Source organism: Penicillium cataractarum (assembly GCF_028827025.1).
Source record: "Penicillium cataractarum strain IBT 29864 chromosome Unknown utg000002l, whole genome shotgun sequence".
Taxonomy (NCBI): Eukaryota; Fungi; Ascomycota; class Eurotiomycetes; order Eurotiales; family Aspergillaceae; genus Penicillium; species Penicillium cataractarum.
In genome coordinates this window covers 1,507,585-1,524,887 of record NW_026622738.1, presented here as the reverse complement: position 1 = coordinate 1,524,887, position 17,303 = coordinate 1,507,585, and the positions used below count along the sequence as shown (strand labels likewise).

Genomic DNA, 17,303 nt, shown 5'->3' with positions numbered 1-17,303 from the left:
ACAAGAGGGGGCGTTGATTTCGATAATTGGGGTATTAACAATAGTAATTAATTTGTGGGAGATATTATAGGAATCAAGGGGGGGGTATCACTGGAATGAAGGAAGGTAGGAGAGGAAGAAGTTCCAAGGGGGAGGAGGAGGGAGGAGGAAGAAGATAACGGGAAAAAAAGCAGAAGAAGGGATGACGACTATTAAACGATTGACGCGTCAGATCATCCAGCAGTCTACTGGAAAGAGGAAGGAGAATAGCAGCTCGGCTAGCGCCTCCATTATACTTGGAGGAGTGTCCCGCAATAGTTTGTGATAGTCTACCGTTAGTCTTCGTTGTTAGGTACGAAATCATGATAATTATGACTATGATCATTACTCTAGCTTGCAACAAGGTACGTAGGTACTCCCGTTCCAACCCTATTAGTTTCATAATTCGAGAACCCGGGCAACAAGCTCACAAGCAGCAGTTGACGCAACCACCTCGCCCGACGTCATCCTGATGTGTTGCGGAAATGCATTTCCCCCCATTGCTTCTTTAGCCAACTTGCAACAAACTCTCGGCTGGAATTGAACCTCCTGCGTTTTGCCTCTGCTATGCCCTGCTATGTCCTGCTATGTCCTGCTATGTCTAGGGCTCTCAGAGCTTTCAGGTAGTGGGGGGTGAATTGTCGGTAATTGCTGCATCAAAACATCAAGCTCCATAGGGCTGCTAGGATTTCCCAGGCTCATGGAACCTCCAGATCGAGTCGTTCGCCCTAGTTCGCCCCTCTGCGTTAAACTGCATTGAGCGCCAAAAACTTGCTCCGGGCTCCATTCTGGGTCTTGGCACACGCTCCATTTGTAACTGGGGACCCACTCTTTTGTTGCGCAACGCAAAAGAGATTCAGATCTCCTCTGCATCAACCTGACGTCAATCATACGAGATTCTTCGATGACATGGCACCACTCCCGGCTACTCTATGACAATCACGAAGGCGAAAGCCTATTACGCCGCAGATGAAATGATACGGCAAAAAGCAAAACCGGCGACAACTTGAACAGTAGATGCCCGACCGCAGAGAAAAAAGGGGGCACAACTTGTTTTTCCTGGTCCTCCTCTACGCTAGGCTTTACACGGTAATTTTTCTTCTAGTTCACAGTCTCCGTAGCTCGTCTACACAGCCACCGATTAGGCGGAGTGGAGATCCTTTCAGGAGCTCATAGGGAGAAGACTCATACGCTGTGGCTGCTGGGGCTGTGCACTACAACATCGGTCTTCTCCGCTCGTTGGAGCTCACATTAACCTCGTCGTATCACGAGCGAGCTAAGCACGAACTATTGTACGAACTAACCTATCCATTGGAAAATTCCGTGCAAAAGTATCCAAGGTTCCATGTGGTTGGTGGATCGCAAGAGAAAAATTCGCTTTTCTTTCACAGTGGAGTGCTCCATATGGAGACGCCGATTCGGCCGAGCTTGTAGTTCTTCCTTTTTGAGAGCATTCTCGCTCGAGGGTCAGTGGCTGCCCTTTCTGCTGATCCTCGAGTCTTCGGTTAGGATCATATACTTTGATACGAATCGGTCGATGGTGCTTGCAGAGTTTTAGGCAGCAATCAAGACGTTACTACGTATCGCCCTGGCAAACTTCAGAGAATGATGAATATCGGGAGCCCCAATTCCAGAGATGGGCCTTTCTAGCTTAATTCACATAGTCTGTCCCTAGAAACCATGGTAGACCACCGTAGCCGCGAGAGGGTGCCAGCCCAACCCGTATAATTCGATATTCTAAGCTCCGTACTCCCCTTTCCATACTATGCAACCTAGTATCACTGGCAGAACCTTCATATCTCACACTCATACCTGCCTATGCGTCGACCAATACCGCTGCGCATCCTCAACCACCTTCCCCTCCCACCCCTCCTCCACCAACGGGCCAACAACCTCAACCTTAGTCTGTCCCGCCGCAAATACCTGATGACAAGGTAAATCAAGCGTGAGATTCTCCGTATTCCCCTCCCCTGTCAACCCCTGTAACGTCTTCTCAGACGCCAGGTATACCAACCGCCCGATATGCGCCCAGTAGAGAGTCCCCGCGCACATGGCACAAGGTTCCCAGGTTGAGACCATGGTGCATCCCGCAAGGTATTCCCAGGAGTAATTATCTGCTGCGTTGCGGGCTAGTTCGCACTCGGCGTGGCGGACGTGGGATAGGGATAGGGAGGACATTAATTGTGTTTCATTGTCCGGGGCGAGGAGGAGAGCTGCGAAGGGCCTTTTGCTGTGGATGTCTTGGCCGGAGGCTTGGAGGGCGAGGCATTTTGCGGCTGCGTTGTTGAGTTGGGCGGGTGTGAGTGGGGATAGCGCCATATTGAGATTGTTTAGAACTTCGTGGGCTGCAGCGTTACGATCTTTGCGTATGCAATTGATGATTTTCTTGTGTTCTTACACGCCAGATTCGCTTCACAGTGGGTGGATTCGCAGTCAAGATATGGCCGCCCCATTCACAGCTCCACGGCGGAGTCCGACGATAAGACAAGCGGGGGAGCCAAGGCCATCTCCCCCGATCGTTTGAGACATGCGATCTTCTAGACCTTTAAAAGAGGTGTCATGCATCGTATAAACTATATGCAAAGTTTGTATTCTAGTTCTATGTCTGAAACAAGAAGTGTATTAAGTATTTACAGTCATTCCATCATCATCACGGTATTTCGTTACTCGAACTGCCCGTGGCCGATATATCGGATATCCTCGGGTCATTAGAGGATTGTTTCGACGACGTTCGCGCTCGCGCGTCAAAACTCATGTCCGGCGTGCCAAGGAATCGTGCCTGGCTGTCGCTATCCGCCGGTCGTTGGTTGTTCTGGTGGAAGGAGAGGTCCACGAAATCTGACAGGTCGGTTGGCGCCGAGTTGGTGCTGTGGCTCATCTCGGTAAAGTGGACGAGTTTGCCTAGGATGGCGTATTCTAGTTTGAGCTTGATACTGTATACCAGGGCTTTGAGGGTGACGTGGATGTCGAAGAATCCCGAGTACTGGACGCCGATAATGGCGGCGTCCATGAGGATCATGGCCAGATTGACGATCAACAGCTGCAGCAGTGTACCTCGGTAGTGGCCGCGTGGGCGAAGGTTCAATAATCGCACAGCTTCCCACGAGTATATAGCGGAGAGGATTGCCTCTTGCAGCGAGAAGGCGACTAGTTGGATGCGCTCGAAGATATTAAAGGCCGGGGTGAAGAGTGCCGACTTGTTGGAGTGGCTACCGAGCTCGAGGACGGAAGCCGGGATATGGAAGAGGATAGCGTCGATGATAATCATGGCGAGACAAGCACGGAGAACACGGGGACTATGTACGACGAGGTGTAGTCGGGACCAGAGGACTAGGGACTGGCCAGTCACCATGCCCACCCAGGCAATGAGTTCCATAGCGACGGGGAAAAGATTCGTATAGATGTCGTATATGATGAGGAGGTATCCCAGACCAAAGGGGATGATGCTGAAGGAAGCGATGAGCAGACACCAGAAGTAGCACCCGCCATAGCGCTTGAAGGTAGTGAAGCAGAGGACGATCAATTCGATGGCATTGTACCAGGCTATGGCGATGAGGCAAGCCAGAGTAGTCTTCTCAGCAAACTGATTGACTGACCGCTCGGCGAGGCCGAAGGTGCTGCCAGAGACACCGGTGCTGGACATGAGGGCATATTCTCTGCTGCCAGGTCGAGGGTCGAGGGTTGGAAGTGGTCGTGTGAGGTGTTTTTTACGAGGCACACATGAAGAAAGCGCTGGCTGAAACAGAGTGAATGGAGAGTATAAGATAGCGGAGAGTAGATCAGAGCGAGTATATCAATTCAAGATGCAAAAAGAGGGTTCTATATGCATATACAGGCAGTGATAGAACCCCTAGGTGTATGTATACGAGAAGAAATCGAATCTCATCCCGGTCAGCGGAGCGTGCGGAGAAAGATATGAGGCGAAAAAAGGTACAGGAGGTGGCGGAGAACACGAGATAGGGAGAGACCCATTCGTCGACAATAGATCGAGTACCATTGGCCTAACCATGGCATATTGTGGAGACGAGACATGACGAAGACCCGAAAGACGCAAGCCCATTTGCGCGCTGCACCAGAACGAATCCCAAATTTTGGGGCCCGATAACGGCCTTTCCATGGAACTTCACAGAGATAAGCGCCATTCTGTTGGCCCATCTACCCAATGGCTTGGTTAAGGAAAGTCGGAAACTGGAAACGTGGTTCTTCAGATAGTAGCCATGTGCTCATGAGATTATTGACTCTGCTGGATATCTTTTTCAATCAGCTAGTAAACCTGTCGGTGCCCAGCGCCCTCTCTAAGTTGAATGTGACGGCGGCTGAACGGGGCGCAACGATAAGCCCGGGGGATTATTCGCATAATTTACTAATGAAAGTTTCCCGAGTAACCCGACCAACCACATCCCGCTTCTCTCCGCTTCAACTTGACTAACCCGTATAGACTTTGGGGTTTGACTTTCTCAACCCGTCTACCTCTGACAGTGGTGGCCGGGTTAGAACCACAGTTCAACCCCGATGCATATCCTTTCCTGGGGTTGGAAACAACGGCCCCCTTCTAGAACAAAACTTGCTTTTTCTTGAAACGAGATTAAAGCCCCGAAAACTTTCTTCCATGCGCGCCCGTTGACTACTGTACACGGTATCAGCCTCGACTTCCTAGTCGTGAGCGATTTGTTGAGAAACCCTAAACTGATCCCTACAACCGATATCGCCTTATTGTTATGAGAGGAAGCAGGTTTCATATCCAATGTCCAGGCACCGAAGGTTTGGCTACCTAGTAAGATTCTTAGGTACAGTTGAGGAAATTTCCTGGTACAGGTTCAAATATATATAGCTGAAAACAGAACCCAAAATATAGGTCGGCCTTGCTTTGGTACGTATACGAAAACTTAGTACAACCAAGTGGATAGATCATAACGCAGCTGACAATTCCATCTGTTTAATGCGACCGGGAAGCCATTTCCCATGAAAATAATATTTGATGTAGCTATGAAGAGCCCTAGCCAATGTGCCAAGGAAGTGGTTTGATCTCCCTACTTCAAGTGCGAGGACAGAAATGAATTCTCCAGTTCAGAAGATTAGTTAACTGAAGCAAATGCAAATGGATTAGGTCTTACTTCCAATTTGGGGCATATCATGAGCTTCGAACATGAAGAGCCTAATGCACTTGAATATTTGTCACATTCATGGGTGCAATTTGCAGCCAACACAGGGAGCCGGTGGTTCAGTTCCCTCATAGATATCTGGCCGCGGCGCCCCTGAAACGTTCAAGTACCCAACAGCACCCTTCTCCAGACGGAAGATTGCATGGTCCACGAGCGTGTATGTTCCCGGTACGAGCATTTCCATGTCAACTATAGTGGTATCCCCCGGTGGGACACCGACGGTTTGAACACATTGACCCGGCGGGCTCAGCACGTCACTATCCCGATACACCTTCTTGAAGGTACTCCCAATGACATGGAAAGAACTTGTCAAATTGGGTCCTGCATTACCGAAAAAGATGCGAACAGACTCTCCAACACCGGCTTTGAGTGGTTTCTCCGTTGTCAATGCACTCTCGTGGCCGTTGAATACAACCACACTTGGCTCTTCGCGTAACGCATTCGGGTAGGAGAACTCCACAGTTGACGAGGGTCTTCCATTTTCTTCCACTTCCGGTGGCTCGTGGTAGAATTCACTCTGTATCACGTAGTACTCGTGGTCCACCAATGGAAGGTCACCCTCGGCGGGCTGCACGTACATGAGACCATACATGCCGTTGGCAATATGGACGGGCACGGGAGCCGCGGCACAATGATAGATATAAAGCCCCGGGAATTGGAGACGGAACCTCCCGGTTTTTGTCTGTCCTTCTTCGGCCGTGGTCAAGGCAGATCCTCCTCCAGGACCCAAGAATGCATGACAATCAATGTTATGGGGATTGCCGGACTCATCGCGATTTGTCAATGATAATTCCACGACATCGCCGACCCTGGCACGAACGAAAGGTCCTGGAACCGAGCCATTGAAGTTCCATTTTTCGTATTTGTATTGGCTGGTTAATTTCTCCATTTTTGTGGAGGTGACTAGATTCACTTGAAGCAGGACTGGGTGGTCTCTCGTTATTCGTGGAGGGACATCGGGTGCAGTGGTGAGTACTGCTTCTTCCTTGGGAAGAGTGTTGGCGTCGACTAAGTTTTCCTGTTGCCCATGAGAGGGAGATGACGGCTGCTCTGACTTTTGGTCATGGTGTCTCGGATTTTGGTCTGGGATGTCATTGCTTTCTTTTTTGGAGTCCATATACAATGGGTTTTGAATTTGCGCATACACCATAACCGATGTGATGATGGGTACTATAAACAGAATACCCCGAGCGAGGTTGGCCCGTCGGTCCCATTTCTGACTCCTCCTCTGGCTTTGTGTGGATTGGAATCGTGCTCCTGGATTTTTTAATACAACGGTCGATGGAGGGCAGTGCTTCGGTAACAGAGTGGGGAGTGTATGATTCCGACCACATGCCCTGCCTGTGGCTGTCAACCTAGAAGATATGCTTAACATCATCATCTGTTGCGAGGAAATGCAATGAGTATTGAGATCACCTAACAAGAAACAAATCTGATTCTGTCCGGATCTTATAATTACCATTGAAATAACTTCAGAGAGTCTCCTACGTCATGGGGATGGCAATGGTTGCCGGATATATCAGATGACCCCAAGGTCCGCGGAATTATTACAAATGTACCACAACTATAACCACGAAAGCATGCTTGTTGGAAGGAGTGCATTTTTTAAGTGTGTGGGCTGGTAGTAGCTGGTCGCGTTGGCCCAATAGAGTTTTGATGCTCATACTGGTTGCACAGTCCGCTTTTGACACACCAGTTCTTCCAACCACAACCCAACTAGCCGACATAGATCAGTAAATGATATTTTTGCTGAGATTCTTTTATCTTCTGGCTCCCCGACAACATGGCCAGTGACAATCTTACGGGAAACCTGGGTCGTGAAGAGCGTCTAGCATCCCAGCAGAGCTTCAACCCAATGGGGTTTGCCTCAGGAGTGTAACATAGCATCTGCAGACTAGGACGCATAGTCCATATTTGTCAAACATCATTAGCCAGTCACAAACGACGAGTCTCATAAGGCTTTCTCAATTGCAAAAATGACCGCGCCTCCTTCAGAGTCGACAACGACAACAGCAGAAATCCAACGAGAATGATCCAAATTTTCAGGCATGCTAGAAAACGAGGCATTATCGATTGCTGTCCTCAACAAGTCCGCTGTGAGATAACCTGCATTCTTCTATCCTGTACTCACTTAGGGTAAAGTTAATATTTCCCAAACTGTTCAACATAAGTTGACAGCAATCCGACTTTTGATTAACAGACATCGAGCATCGAGGAGATGAATACTGCGGAGTCCGGTGTATATCCCATCATTGATTCCGACTCGGCTACTTGTGTAAGTAGCATGAGCTTATCACGGGAGAACTGGGCAGCGAGGGCTCCAGTAAGCCCTGCGTCGATGACGATTATATGTAGTTTAGAGACCCCCTCGATGGGATTGATATGGACTTGTATTTGACGGATCATGAACTGTCCGTCACATCTGCGTCTCTCACTCCGACAGAAGAGTGTTACTCCGTAGCCATAATTTCTGCTTCCATGTCGAGAGTGCGATCACAGATATTTCATCTCCCTCTATAGAGTAGAATGATTTGTTGACTACCGCAAGCTTCCTGGGATAATCAGCAAAGGAAAAACAGCCAACAGCCTAGCTTTCGTGGCGATTTATTGACAAGAGTGGCAGGCATTTGGAATCCAAAAATACCTCGCAAGATGCAAAGGAGGCCCTATAGAACCCGGAGATGCTGAGCATATGGCACTCGCCGAAGAGTATTAAGAGGATAAAGAGGAGAGCATTCGATCGTGGCAATTGCTCGCGGGTATTTGATGGGTTCTGCAAGGACCGCGTTCGAAGGCTGATCAGTGTGAACGGGAACGTTAGAGAGCTGGAAGAGAAATTCTGTGAGTCAAGTGTGTTCCAGAATTCTGATTTACTCCCTATCAAACTTGAACATGATCCGATAAGTCGTACTTTAGAAGAAAGCCTTGGTAAAATTTGCCCAGGCTGTCTAGGAAGTTGACTTGTGAGAAATTCGGAAAACATCTTTGAAGGGAAGGTGTTGAAATGTACTTTGCTAGACCTTTTCTCTGGTCCCTAGATTCCAATGAATAGTCACTGTACAAGCTCATAGCACTATACACCACAGAAATAACTTTGTCGGAGAGTGTGTATGATTGATGCTCACCATCATAGGATCGAAAATATGGCGGAATCCGTCGAGATATGCATGGTTCAAAGGCATGGAAGAACCACAATGACCGCTACTCGGACTGGACCCCCTGGCGGATAGTTTCACACTACGGCTACTGTTACTCTCTGGAGCACTGAAAGAACGGCCTAGCGGTTAAATTTTTTTGCCATCGAGCCGGCCCAACAAATCTAGGGACCCAGCTGTCTGGGTCGATTTGGAATGTCAATCCCGTCGATTTCCGGCGATCTCTCATCTGAAGAGGAACCCCTCAGGCAGCGCACGCCATCTGTCTTGTCTTCTCTGTTCGAACATGTGAAGATCGACTTATCCAGTCGCTAACCCCCGCGAGAAGCAGAGACAGGATGTGTGACTCGGCACGCCGTGAATCGACCAGTGCATGAGATCGGATGAGTCGGGAGAGTGCCCTCTCCTCGGGCAGATGGGGTCTCTCATCCCGTCCAGAACGCTCTGATGTAGTTGGGTCGGCGCACGGGACGAATGCCCTAGGCCTGGATTGATAGACACTGTTACCTTCCTAGACCTGTGGTACATTTGGTCGATCCCATGCTCTATTGATTATCCCAGAACGCCACTACTGAGAGGTACGGAAAACACGGGCGCTACGGGGATTAATGCCCTACTGTGTATTCTTTGGGCTTTTCATGGAATGATTTGATGTGTCAATTTCTTTTACAATTGCTTTGATTTTATACCCATGGTAGGACGGCAGGTCGATGAGAGTCCTAGATCCGTAGTATTTGTCGGATGCTTATATATCGAAAGTCGGTTTACAAGATTTAGTGACGCGTTTCTGATGGAATAAGTATTTAGATACAATTACAGCATCTGATGGTATGTGCGTAATAGCAATCATGGTTCGTTCCTGACCCAGAAAATCATTCATCTCGGACCATGAACCCGCGGAAAAATGGGCAGATGTGTGGAACCATCCCGATCCAGCGCGAGGCGATAAAGAGTCCTTGGTGGAAAGAAATTCTAGCTGGATGGGAGCATTAGTTGAACTCAATCTGTCATATTAACCTATGCGCGCGGTCGAGAGTGGCCAAGTGGATGTGGGAGTGTGGGTTATAGGTATGATGGACCCTTCCAAGCGGGGGCGGCTGAGATTGGGATTGTCGGGCGGGTTACCCACGATGTCGATTTAGCGTGGACGGGGAATTTCCGGAGGCTTGTTGGGTACTCAGGAACTATTGGTGTAGGCTAATCATTGTGAGGAGAAGAATAAAGGAAATAGAACATTCCATGCACGTCGGGCGGGAGCGTTTAGGGGAAATTGTTTACAACGGTTTCGTGGCTACCGATGACCACGTTATTGTGTAACTATAATCATAGTGCATGCATATAGCTCCATGTGTGTGTAAAATACTCCGTGAGTCGAGACTATTGACTAATAATGTAATGATAATGTCAACAAACAAAACTTTGTTTGGTATCGAATCGATGATGCAGGTGGCTCTCCAAACTTAAACCCACAAGAAAATGGGTCTGAGAAGTGCCGATGGGCCTAAGCCCCAAAGCTGGAGAAGAAACCAGGAACTACAGTAGAGAGAACCCTGGGCGGGCCAATAATCCACCGCTCGGGGTGAGTTCTCCCTGAGAGCTCAGGAGATGAGCCCTGTTCATCAGCCGCGATCTGCAGGCCAATGAGGAGGCTGGCTGCCCTGGTCCCTGAGCGTGGTCCACGGCGTTTGGCGGGATAGTGGAGGAGCTAGGAATCAAATAGTTGGCGCAGACCCTACGTGTTTAATGTAAGGCTTGGCCAGACTGGGCGGGAATAATGGAGCAGTCAACTTTGAGGGCTTTTGAGGACCTCGTGAGTGTTTTTCCATGGGGTCAGGTCCCTCGACGTCTGATGGCTGTCGAACTATTTACAGTGGTGGTCGGCTTAGAGTGGAGTCACGGGACCGCACCTGACTTCTTATTGGACCCTGGGAACTTTTCCCCTTGCCATCGTCCCCTTTAGCATCAACCTTAACCGTGAATCCTGTCGGCAATTCGCCTGGAGGGGCGATATCATCAGTCGATCACTTTGTTCATGCCGTTGTTTTTGATCCTATCTTACAATTAGCGCTCGGATGAGTTCTCTCAAGAAAGAACTCGTTGGATTCCGCTCTCCTGACTGACCCCCCATGTGGGTAGATGTCCAACACAGCAAACACCATGTGCGATAAATATGACGGTCTCCACTGACCAGCAAATCATGCCCATCCCGACTCAAATTTGCGTCTGTTTACTTTCGTGCGGAACACAGCGGATATCCCACGCCTCCCCACACGTTCCGGCCCAAGCTCAAGATCGACGGGATTATTGACTGCAGTGGCGGAGATGTTCGGTCCTGCCAGGCCCATATAAGCTCCCGCTAGCCAGCCATAGTGCGCCATGCAAGAGCCATGACTCCATCTTCTCGAATTCTAATCCAGTGGGGTTCCAACTCGAGACTGCGCCTGCAGATCATAATTTGGAGATATCTTTCCAGTCTACATCGTGGTCATCGTTCAGCGGAAATCCGGTGATCTCCGGTTCGATCATGATGACGCCGATTGCTAGCTATCAATTGCCTGTTTTGATACGGCGATTAGCTTTGGATCTTTCCATTGGAATGTCACTATCCACTGGAAAATCGTGTTGATAGGGCTGTTTGGTATACTCCAAAACAGTTCGATATCTTTCAAGCGGCATACGCGGAGCCCTAAGGGTTCAGGGACCAGAAACGTGGACTCCATGCACACTATAGGACCCATAATCTCGTATGGACTCCTCAAAGTCCACTAGGGTCCTTCCTCGAGATCATTTGGGCGCTCCAATCTCGCGGGTTAGGTTCGCCCAGCACTAGCAGTCCCACCCGACGATGGATAGCTGAAAACCCCCCATTAGCTGGATCCATCTTGAGGCTTGCGATACGGACCTGACCCGCTATGTCGATGGAGCAATTGGTCAGCGGCAAAAATTTGATAACTCGGTCATCAAAAGAAGGGAAAGGGTAAGAGAGGAGAGCGTTCAGTTCCAGTATAAAGATGGCTGCATCTCGCGTTCACCTTCAACCTTTTTTCTTTCCTCACTCCAGTCACTCTCTTGGATTCATTCCCACCACAGTCATTCTTTTTGATAATCCACACTCTTTAATACCGCAAACATGAAGGTTTCTTTTGCCGCTCTCCTCACCCTGGCCGCTGCTGCCTCTGCCGCTCCTGCTGGCCTCACCAACTTAGCCGGTCTGACTGGCCTTACCTCCTCCATCACCAGCCTGGCTGGTCTTCAGGGCATTACCAAGACCCTCAGCCTTGGTGATGTTACGAAGCAGCTGGGCGTCAGCAACCTCCCCGTCGTGTCCAAGCTTAGTGACGTGACCTCCCTCCTCCACCTGGGCAACGTTGCTTCCAAGAACGGCAACGCCGCCATTGTCCAGAACGGCCACATCGTCCAGGATCTCGCTCCTGAGCTCAACAACGTTCTGACCATCACCGGTCCCAACGTTCAGACTCTGCTCCTCGAGCTGAGCCCCGAGGTCACTGCCCTCGTCTCTGGCCTCGGCCTCCCCGGTCTGGGTGTCCCTCTCGGCTCCATCGTTGCCTCCGCCAGCTCCCTCGGTGAGCTCGTCACTGGTCTCGGCCCTACCGTCGAGGGTCTCGTCACCGTCGTTGGCGCTGATGTCGGTGCCCTCCTCATCTCCCTCTCCCCCGAGGTTGCCGGCCTTGTCTCCGGTCTCGGTCTCCCCTCCGTCGGCATCCCCGTCGGCACCATCGTTGCTACCATCGGTACCTCCCTCAAGCGTGATGCTGCCCCCAGCGAGATCGTCCAGGACCTCGTCCCCACCGTCGGCCGCATCCTCACCGTCACCGGCCCCAACTCCAAGCAGCTCCTGATCAAGCTCTCCCCCTCTGTTGCCGCTCTCGTTAACGGCCTCGGCCTGACCTCCATCGGTGGCTCCGTCGGCTCCGTCATCAAGACCGCCGGCAACATCGGTGACCTCATCTCTGACCTCTCCGGCCCTGTCAAGGGTCTCCTCACCGTCACCAGCGACGATGCCCAGGTCCTCCTCATCCAGCTCTCCCCTGAGGTTACTGCTCTCGTCACTGGCCTTGGCCTCCCCTCCGTCGGTGTCCCCGTTGGCGCCGTCGTTGCCACTATCAGCAAGAACCTGTAAATGATGGATTAAGCTTCTTTTCATTTCTTTTGAAGCCTTTGTCTTTTTTCCATTGAACAGGAAAACCTCTTTTTTTTACGCAGCTATGCAGAGCACTTTGGGAGTCTCGTGAATACCCCCGCGGATTATTCTTGTGCATATTTTCACATTTTGGAGGGGCGATTTTGTACGACTTTCTGGAGACAAAAAAGGATTTGTCTTCCATTACTACTTACATATTATATTTCTTTTTTAAGTCAATGATATTATCACTTTTTAATGGTGAAAACCTATGCACATCTGGTCTTATAGTCTCTCTGATAGTAAATCTAGGTCAGTATGACAAGGACATACATACACTTCGGTTTAAACATCCTCCTACGGCTTCATCATGATTTGAAATCCTCGTCGTATGCTAATTATACTATACCCCTAGAAACCGATATATTCCAAACTGTAGGCTTAGAATTCGCTGGGAAATAAAACCTAACCTCTAAGCCTCCAACACTGTGGTTTGAGTGTACCTACGTCTACAAGGGAACTTAAGACATCGATCTAGATACAGGAAGTACCTAATGTATTGAGTCAACTACAAAGTTTACCGAGCTTCCCTAAAGGGTGCCTATTGATCTTAGCAGAGTTGAGATGCTGAGAGTGACCTAGCAGGAACTCTGACCCTAGTATAGCCATCTCAGAACGATGAAAGGTCAAAAGGAAGTCAAGAAGCAAGTTAGAAAGTGAGGTATAAAATAAAGTAAGAAACTGATGTCAGAAGTAAGAGATGATTAAGGCAAGAGGTTAGGAGTTAGACAGAGCATGGAAAGTGGTAGCTCATGTCTATACCCACAGACTGAGAAGAAGGGTCTATCTGAATACGGTTCAATTTGCTCCCATTTAACGGGTCTTTCTGTATCTCTTTCTGAACATATTCCTCGATAGGCCAGGCCATATCTCTCGGGTTATCTCTCAAAATATAAGCAATAAGATCATTTCAAAATTTAAAAGTAATCAGAATCAAAGTCCATTATTCAGTTCATGAAAAAAAAATACAAAATTTATCCCAAATGATATCCCGAATACCCATTGCCCGCCAGCGGTGCCTGTTGTGAGTACGCCCGACTCTGATTAATCCCATAACTCGCCCGCCCCTCGCGAAGCATCTTCCCCAACGGCGCAGACTCCCTCTCAAACTCATCCAGCGGCCGGCGAAGATCCCACTTCCTGGCTGAGTACTGCAGCAAATCACGCACGTACGTGAGACAGCGCAGCGCACGGGGTCGACAGTTGATTCTATCTTCCTCGGCGAGGATGGGCGGGTCAGGTGTTCCGGCTGGGACGGGGGGTGGGTTGGGTACGGCGGGGCTGAGGAGGAAGTCAAAGTCTTCGATGAGGAGTTGGACGAAGAGGTGGCCGACTTGTTGGACGCGGGTGATGTCTAGGAAGGAGAGGAAGGGGAGGATGCTGGGGTTTTCTAGCACTTGGTGGATTTGGCTGATAAAGTCCATGCAGCGGTCGAAGAGGAGGGCTTTGTTGTAGTCGCAGAGGAGGGGGTATCGGTTTGAGGGGGAGAGGAGGATGATGTTTGTGTAGAGGAGTTCGAGGCGGTAGAGGAGGGAGAAGTGGTTGGGGGCGTTTTTGGGACAGTCGTTGAACCATTGGCGTGCTTGGGAGCAGAGGGTCCATGTTTGGATGATGGGTTGAGGGGATGGTTCCCGTGTGCTGTAGTACATTTCTTGATATCCGGCTGATAGGATCTTTCGGATCTTGACAATATGTAGGGCTGGGGCGGGGCTTCGTAAGAAGACGGCTGTTTGCTCTGTAGCCGAGGCCGATGTGTCGGTCTCCGGCAGAGCGACGTTCACCGATGCATCGGAGAATGAAAAGGTGTGCTGAAGTGCAGTACTCATTCCTCTGTGTGCAGTTGTTAGCATGGATTTCAAATTTAAGGGTTGATCATGACTAGACAGAACTTACCGATCTAGACAGTACAGGCAGTGGAATACCCGTCGTCGAATATCAAGTCTGTCTGGATTCAACAACACTTCTGCGGGAGGATCTTGATGTAGACCTAGGTCGACGGCGACTCTCACTGCCATTCCTACCAGGTACCAACTTCGGAAGCGGCCTGGATCTGCGAGCGCATATTGGGCCAGGAGCAGAATTGATTGGATGCACGTGATGGAGCCGGGACGGAAGACTTCCTCTGCATATATCAACGCCTCCGATACCAAAGCCAAGGCTCGCTGGTGACTTTTATCGTTGTTCTGATATGAAATCGATGCCGAGGCAATAGCGAGAACCATCCTGACCGTCCAATGGTCAAAGGGTTTCGCAAAGCGACCACCAGATTGATAGACCGCATCTACCGAGGTCCAGAAGCTGGTTTCCACGAAGAACGGTAATTGAACAAAGACATTATCAAAATAATATTGTAATAGAGGAGTCGCCTCGTGTCGCGCGGGTAGCGGGTTGGGAGTGCGGGGTGGTGGATATCCCACCGTGGCGACGGAAAGGAGCAGATTCGCAAAGGTGGTCTTGGAGGTGATGCCTTGGAAGTCGCGTGAGGTCGCATTGACCGATAGGAACCCAAAGTCACCGACGAGATCATCGATATCGGAGACCTCACGACGATGGGCTGAGCCGACCGGTCCATCGGAGGAGTTGGAGGTGATGGACATCTCCCGCACCACGCCATTGCCTTCGAGGGGGAGAGAGTTCTGGCGATTCCGCAACAGGGCGATTTTCTTTTCGAGTTTCTCACAGTATCCCTCGAGAGACGCGACGTAGCTTCGCTCCTTGCCCTTGGCGAATTCGTCGCTAGCTCCAGAGCAGGAGCTGGCCTTGCCGACCTTCTCACAGGCCGAACAGGCGGGGAGCTTGCCGTCGCATTTGATTTTGGCGGTGCGACAGCGCGAGCAGGCGGCGACGGGCCGGCTAACTTTGAGCAGCGGGTTGTCCAGGAAGGTGGTGGCCATCGCGGGCATCCTGGCAGCTCATGGTCCCTTAGGGACCTAGGGAGGGGTAGGAAGGGGAGAGAAGAGAGTGGGAAAGGTGGGTTGGACCGAGGCTCTGCTTGTCAGCGTGGGGTTCGAGGTATTTCGTGAGTCTGAATAATCCAGGGAGAATGAGGTTAGAACTGATGAGCTAAAGAAATTCAGAATTGAGGATGATGACCCTTGCGCGGAGCCCAACGCCCAGTCTTTTGGGCGCGGGCAATAATGCTGATTGCACAACAAGGAATCCCCACCGGATCGGCGCGCATCGACCACCGACTAACCGACTCATACAAAAAACCGCGTGGACAAAGGGAAAATCCCAATAAAACTCACATGATCAAGCTCCGATAATTTGAAACTGGCTTCTGGGAAAGACGTTGAAACTAACTTAGTCTCTGCTAACGGCGAGAACCTGCATGAGCCGAAGGATCGTTTTAATTATCGAACCACCCCCCGATGATTATTAGGCCCATCCACATCCGACTCTCAGCCTTACCCGAGGGGAAGAAGGAGAGGAGCGACAAGAATGGAGAGATCGGGTAATTTTGACCCGGAAGGGCGAGAATGATTCTGGTTGGAGAGGATTGGACAGTAGTCCGTAGTTAATAGGACGAGATTCAAACGGGACTGAAGTCACTACTGGAAGAGTAGCCAGTGGCTGGCTATTGATCTGCTCGAGTGTCCGTGGAACCGCACGGACAGGGCAAATCAGTGATCTCCGAGACTCCGACATTGCAGAACAGTCTGTATCTTCATGCCTTCCTATACTAGTACAGTACGTACTACTCATGTACATCCGTAGTTGACCCGCTTAGTCGTCCGATGGTGGAGAGTCCAGAAGTTAGTATAAACTCCATCGGGCAGGAGATAGTCATGATGTACACGACACTAATGCACTCGGCAATTCAGAGTTTCGTGTCAAAGAGTGTTTGAAACGGGTTTCTGTCGGCAGCACGAGCCCTTTTATGGATTCTAGCCCGATCTGCGAGTCCACTGGTGTATACAGTATGCACCGGACACCAGACACTACACTTATGTCGGCCAGTCACTAGCCTTTTATCATAATTCTATAGTTCTAGCAGATAATCACAGTCCTAGCTTCCGAGATGGTTGATTATTAGCACTCAAATTGACATCCTTCGTAATATCTCGTGCTATCGTGTGGTTCATTATTTGACATTCCCCCCCTCCTTCTCCTCCACCGGCAAATCAACCAACCATCGCGTCAAATTCATAGTCCGGCCCCATCCACAGTTGGCACCGTACGACTCCTAGTCTCCAGTACTTACAGTACTACTACTATTATTCAGTCCTCCCTCTTTTCCCTTTTCTCCCCTTTCCGCCGCCCCCCACCCCCCACTTTGGCGGAAGACCGTCCGTCGCTTCCAACCCCCCCCCCAAGCTCTAATTTCCTCGTCGATCCAGATCTGGACCGAGGAATGCTCGATTTGGAACCACTTGGTACACTTCTTACTCAGTTCTGACTATTCCGTCTACCCAGTACCTGAGGCCCAAGGTACCTTCCTCCATCATCGCTCCCACCAACCGACCGTGCGACCAAACTCGCGCTAGTCCCCACCATCCACGGCCACTGCCACAATCACCTTCTGGTCCCGGCCGTAACCTGCGCGGTATCAGCCTGCATTTTGATACGCCTCTTTTCATTTTCTCTTGACCTTTTTCTCCACCCCCTTGCCTTTTTGATCCTTTCCTCACTGGATACTCCCAAAACCCTGGACCCGGTGAATCTTCGAACTGTCGCGATCCCTCGCTTCCACCATCAACTCATCCACCCGCAACCCCCCGAGAGCCGCATGACGGGACCATGTCGATAGCGCCAAGGGCAACTGGT

The 17,303-nt window shown here is 50.3% G+C and overlaps 5 protein-coding genes across 5 annotated transcripts; 1 reads left to right on the top strand and 4 right to left on the bottom strand.

Annotated features, from left to right (window-relative positions):
- Nucleotides 1-1,824: 1,824 nt before the first annotated feature.
- Nucleotides 1,825-2,337, bottom strand: N7496_002622 (nucleoside deaminase; the record flags this gene model as incomplete). The annotated part of the gene is made up of 1 exon (XM_056695553.1): nt 1,825-2,337. One exon carries the CDS (start codon nt 2,335-2,337, stop codon nt 1,825-1,827), a length of 513 nt encoding a protein of 170 aa, XP_056557765.1.
- A 331-nt stretch (nt 2,338-2,668) lies between these two features.
- Nucleotides 2,669-3,661, bottom strand: N7496_002621 (uncharacterized protein; the record flags this gene model as incomplete). The annotated part of the gene is made up of 1 exon (XM_056695552.1): nt 2,669-3,661. The coding sequence occupies one exon, from the start codon at nt 3,659-3,661 to the stop codon at nt 2,669-2,671; it is 993 nt and encodes a 330-aa protein (XP_056557764.1).
- A 1,538-nt stretch (nt 3,662-5,199) lies between these two features.
- Nucleotides 5,200-6,297, bottom strand: N7496_002620 (putative multicopper oxidase; the record flags this gene model as incomplete). Its single annotated transcript, XM_056695551.1, has 1 exon — nt 5,200-6,297. One exon carries the CDS (start codon nt 6,295-6,297, stop codon nt 5,200-5,202), a length of 1,098 nt encoding a protein of 365 aa, XP_056557763.1.
- A 5,168-nt stretch (nt 6,298-11,465) lies between these two features.
- N7496_002619 (uncharacterized protein) lies at nt 11,466-12,476 on the top strand (the record flags this gene model as incomplete). The annotated part of the gene is made up of 1 exon (XM_056695550.1): nt 11,466-12,476. One exon carries the CDS (start codon nt 11,466-11,468, stop codon nt 12,474-12,476), a length of 1,011 nt encoding a protein of 336 aa, XP_056557762.1.
- Nucleotides 12,477-13,510: 1,034 nt separating this feature from the next.
- Nucleotides 13,511-15,439, bottom strand: N7496_002618 (Zn(II)2Cys6 transcription factor; the record flags this gene model as incomplete). Its single annotated transcript, XM_056695549.1, has 2 exons — nt 13,511-14,366; nt 14,430-15,439. The coding sequence occupies 2 exons, from the start codon at nt 15,437-15,439 to the stop codon at nt 13,511-13,513; spliced, it is 1,866 nt and encodes a 621-aa protein (XP_056557761.1).
- Nucleotides 15,440-17,303: the final 1,864 nt, after the last annotated feature.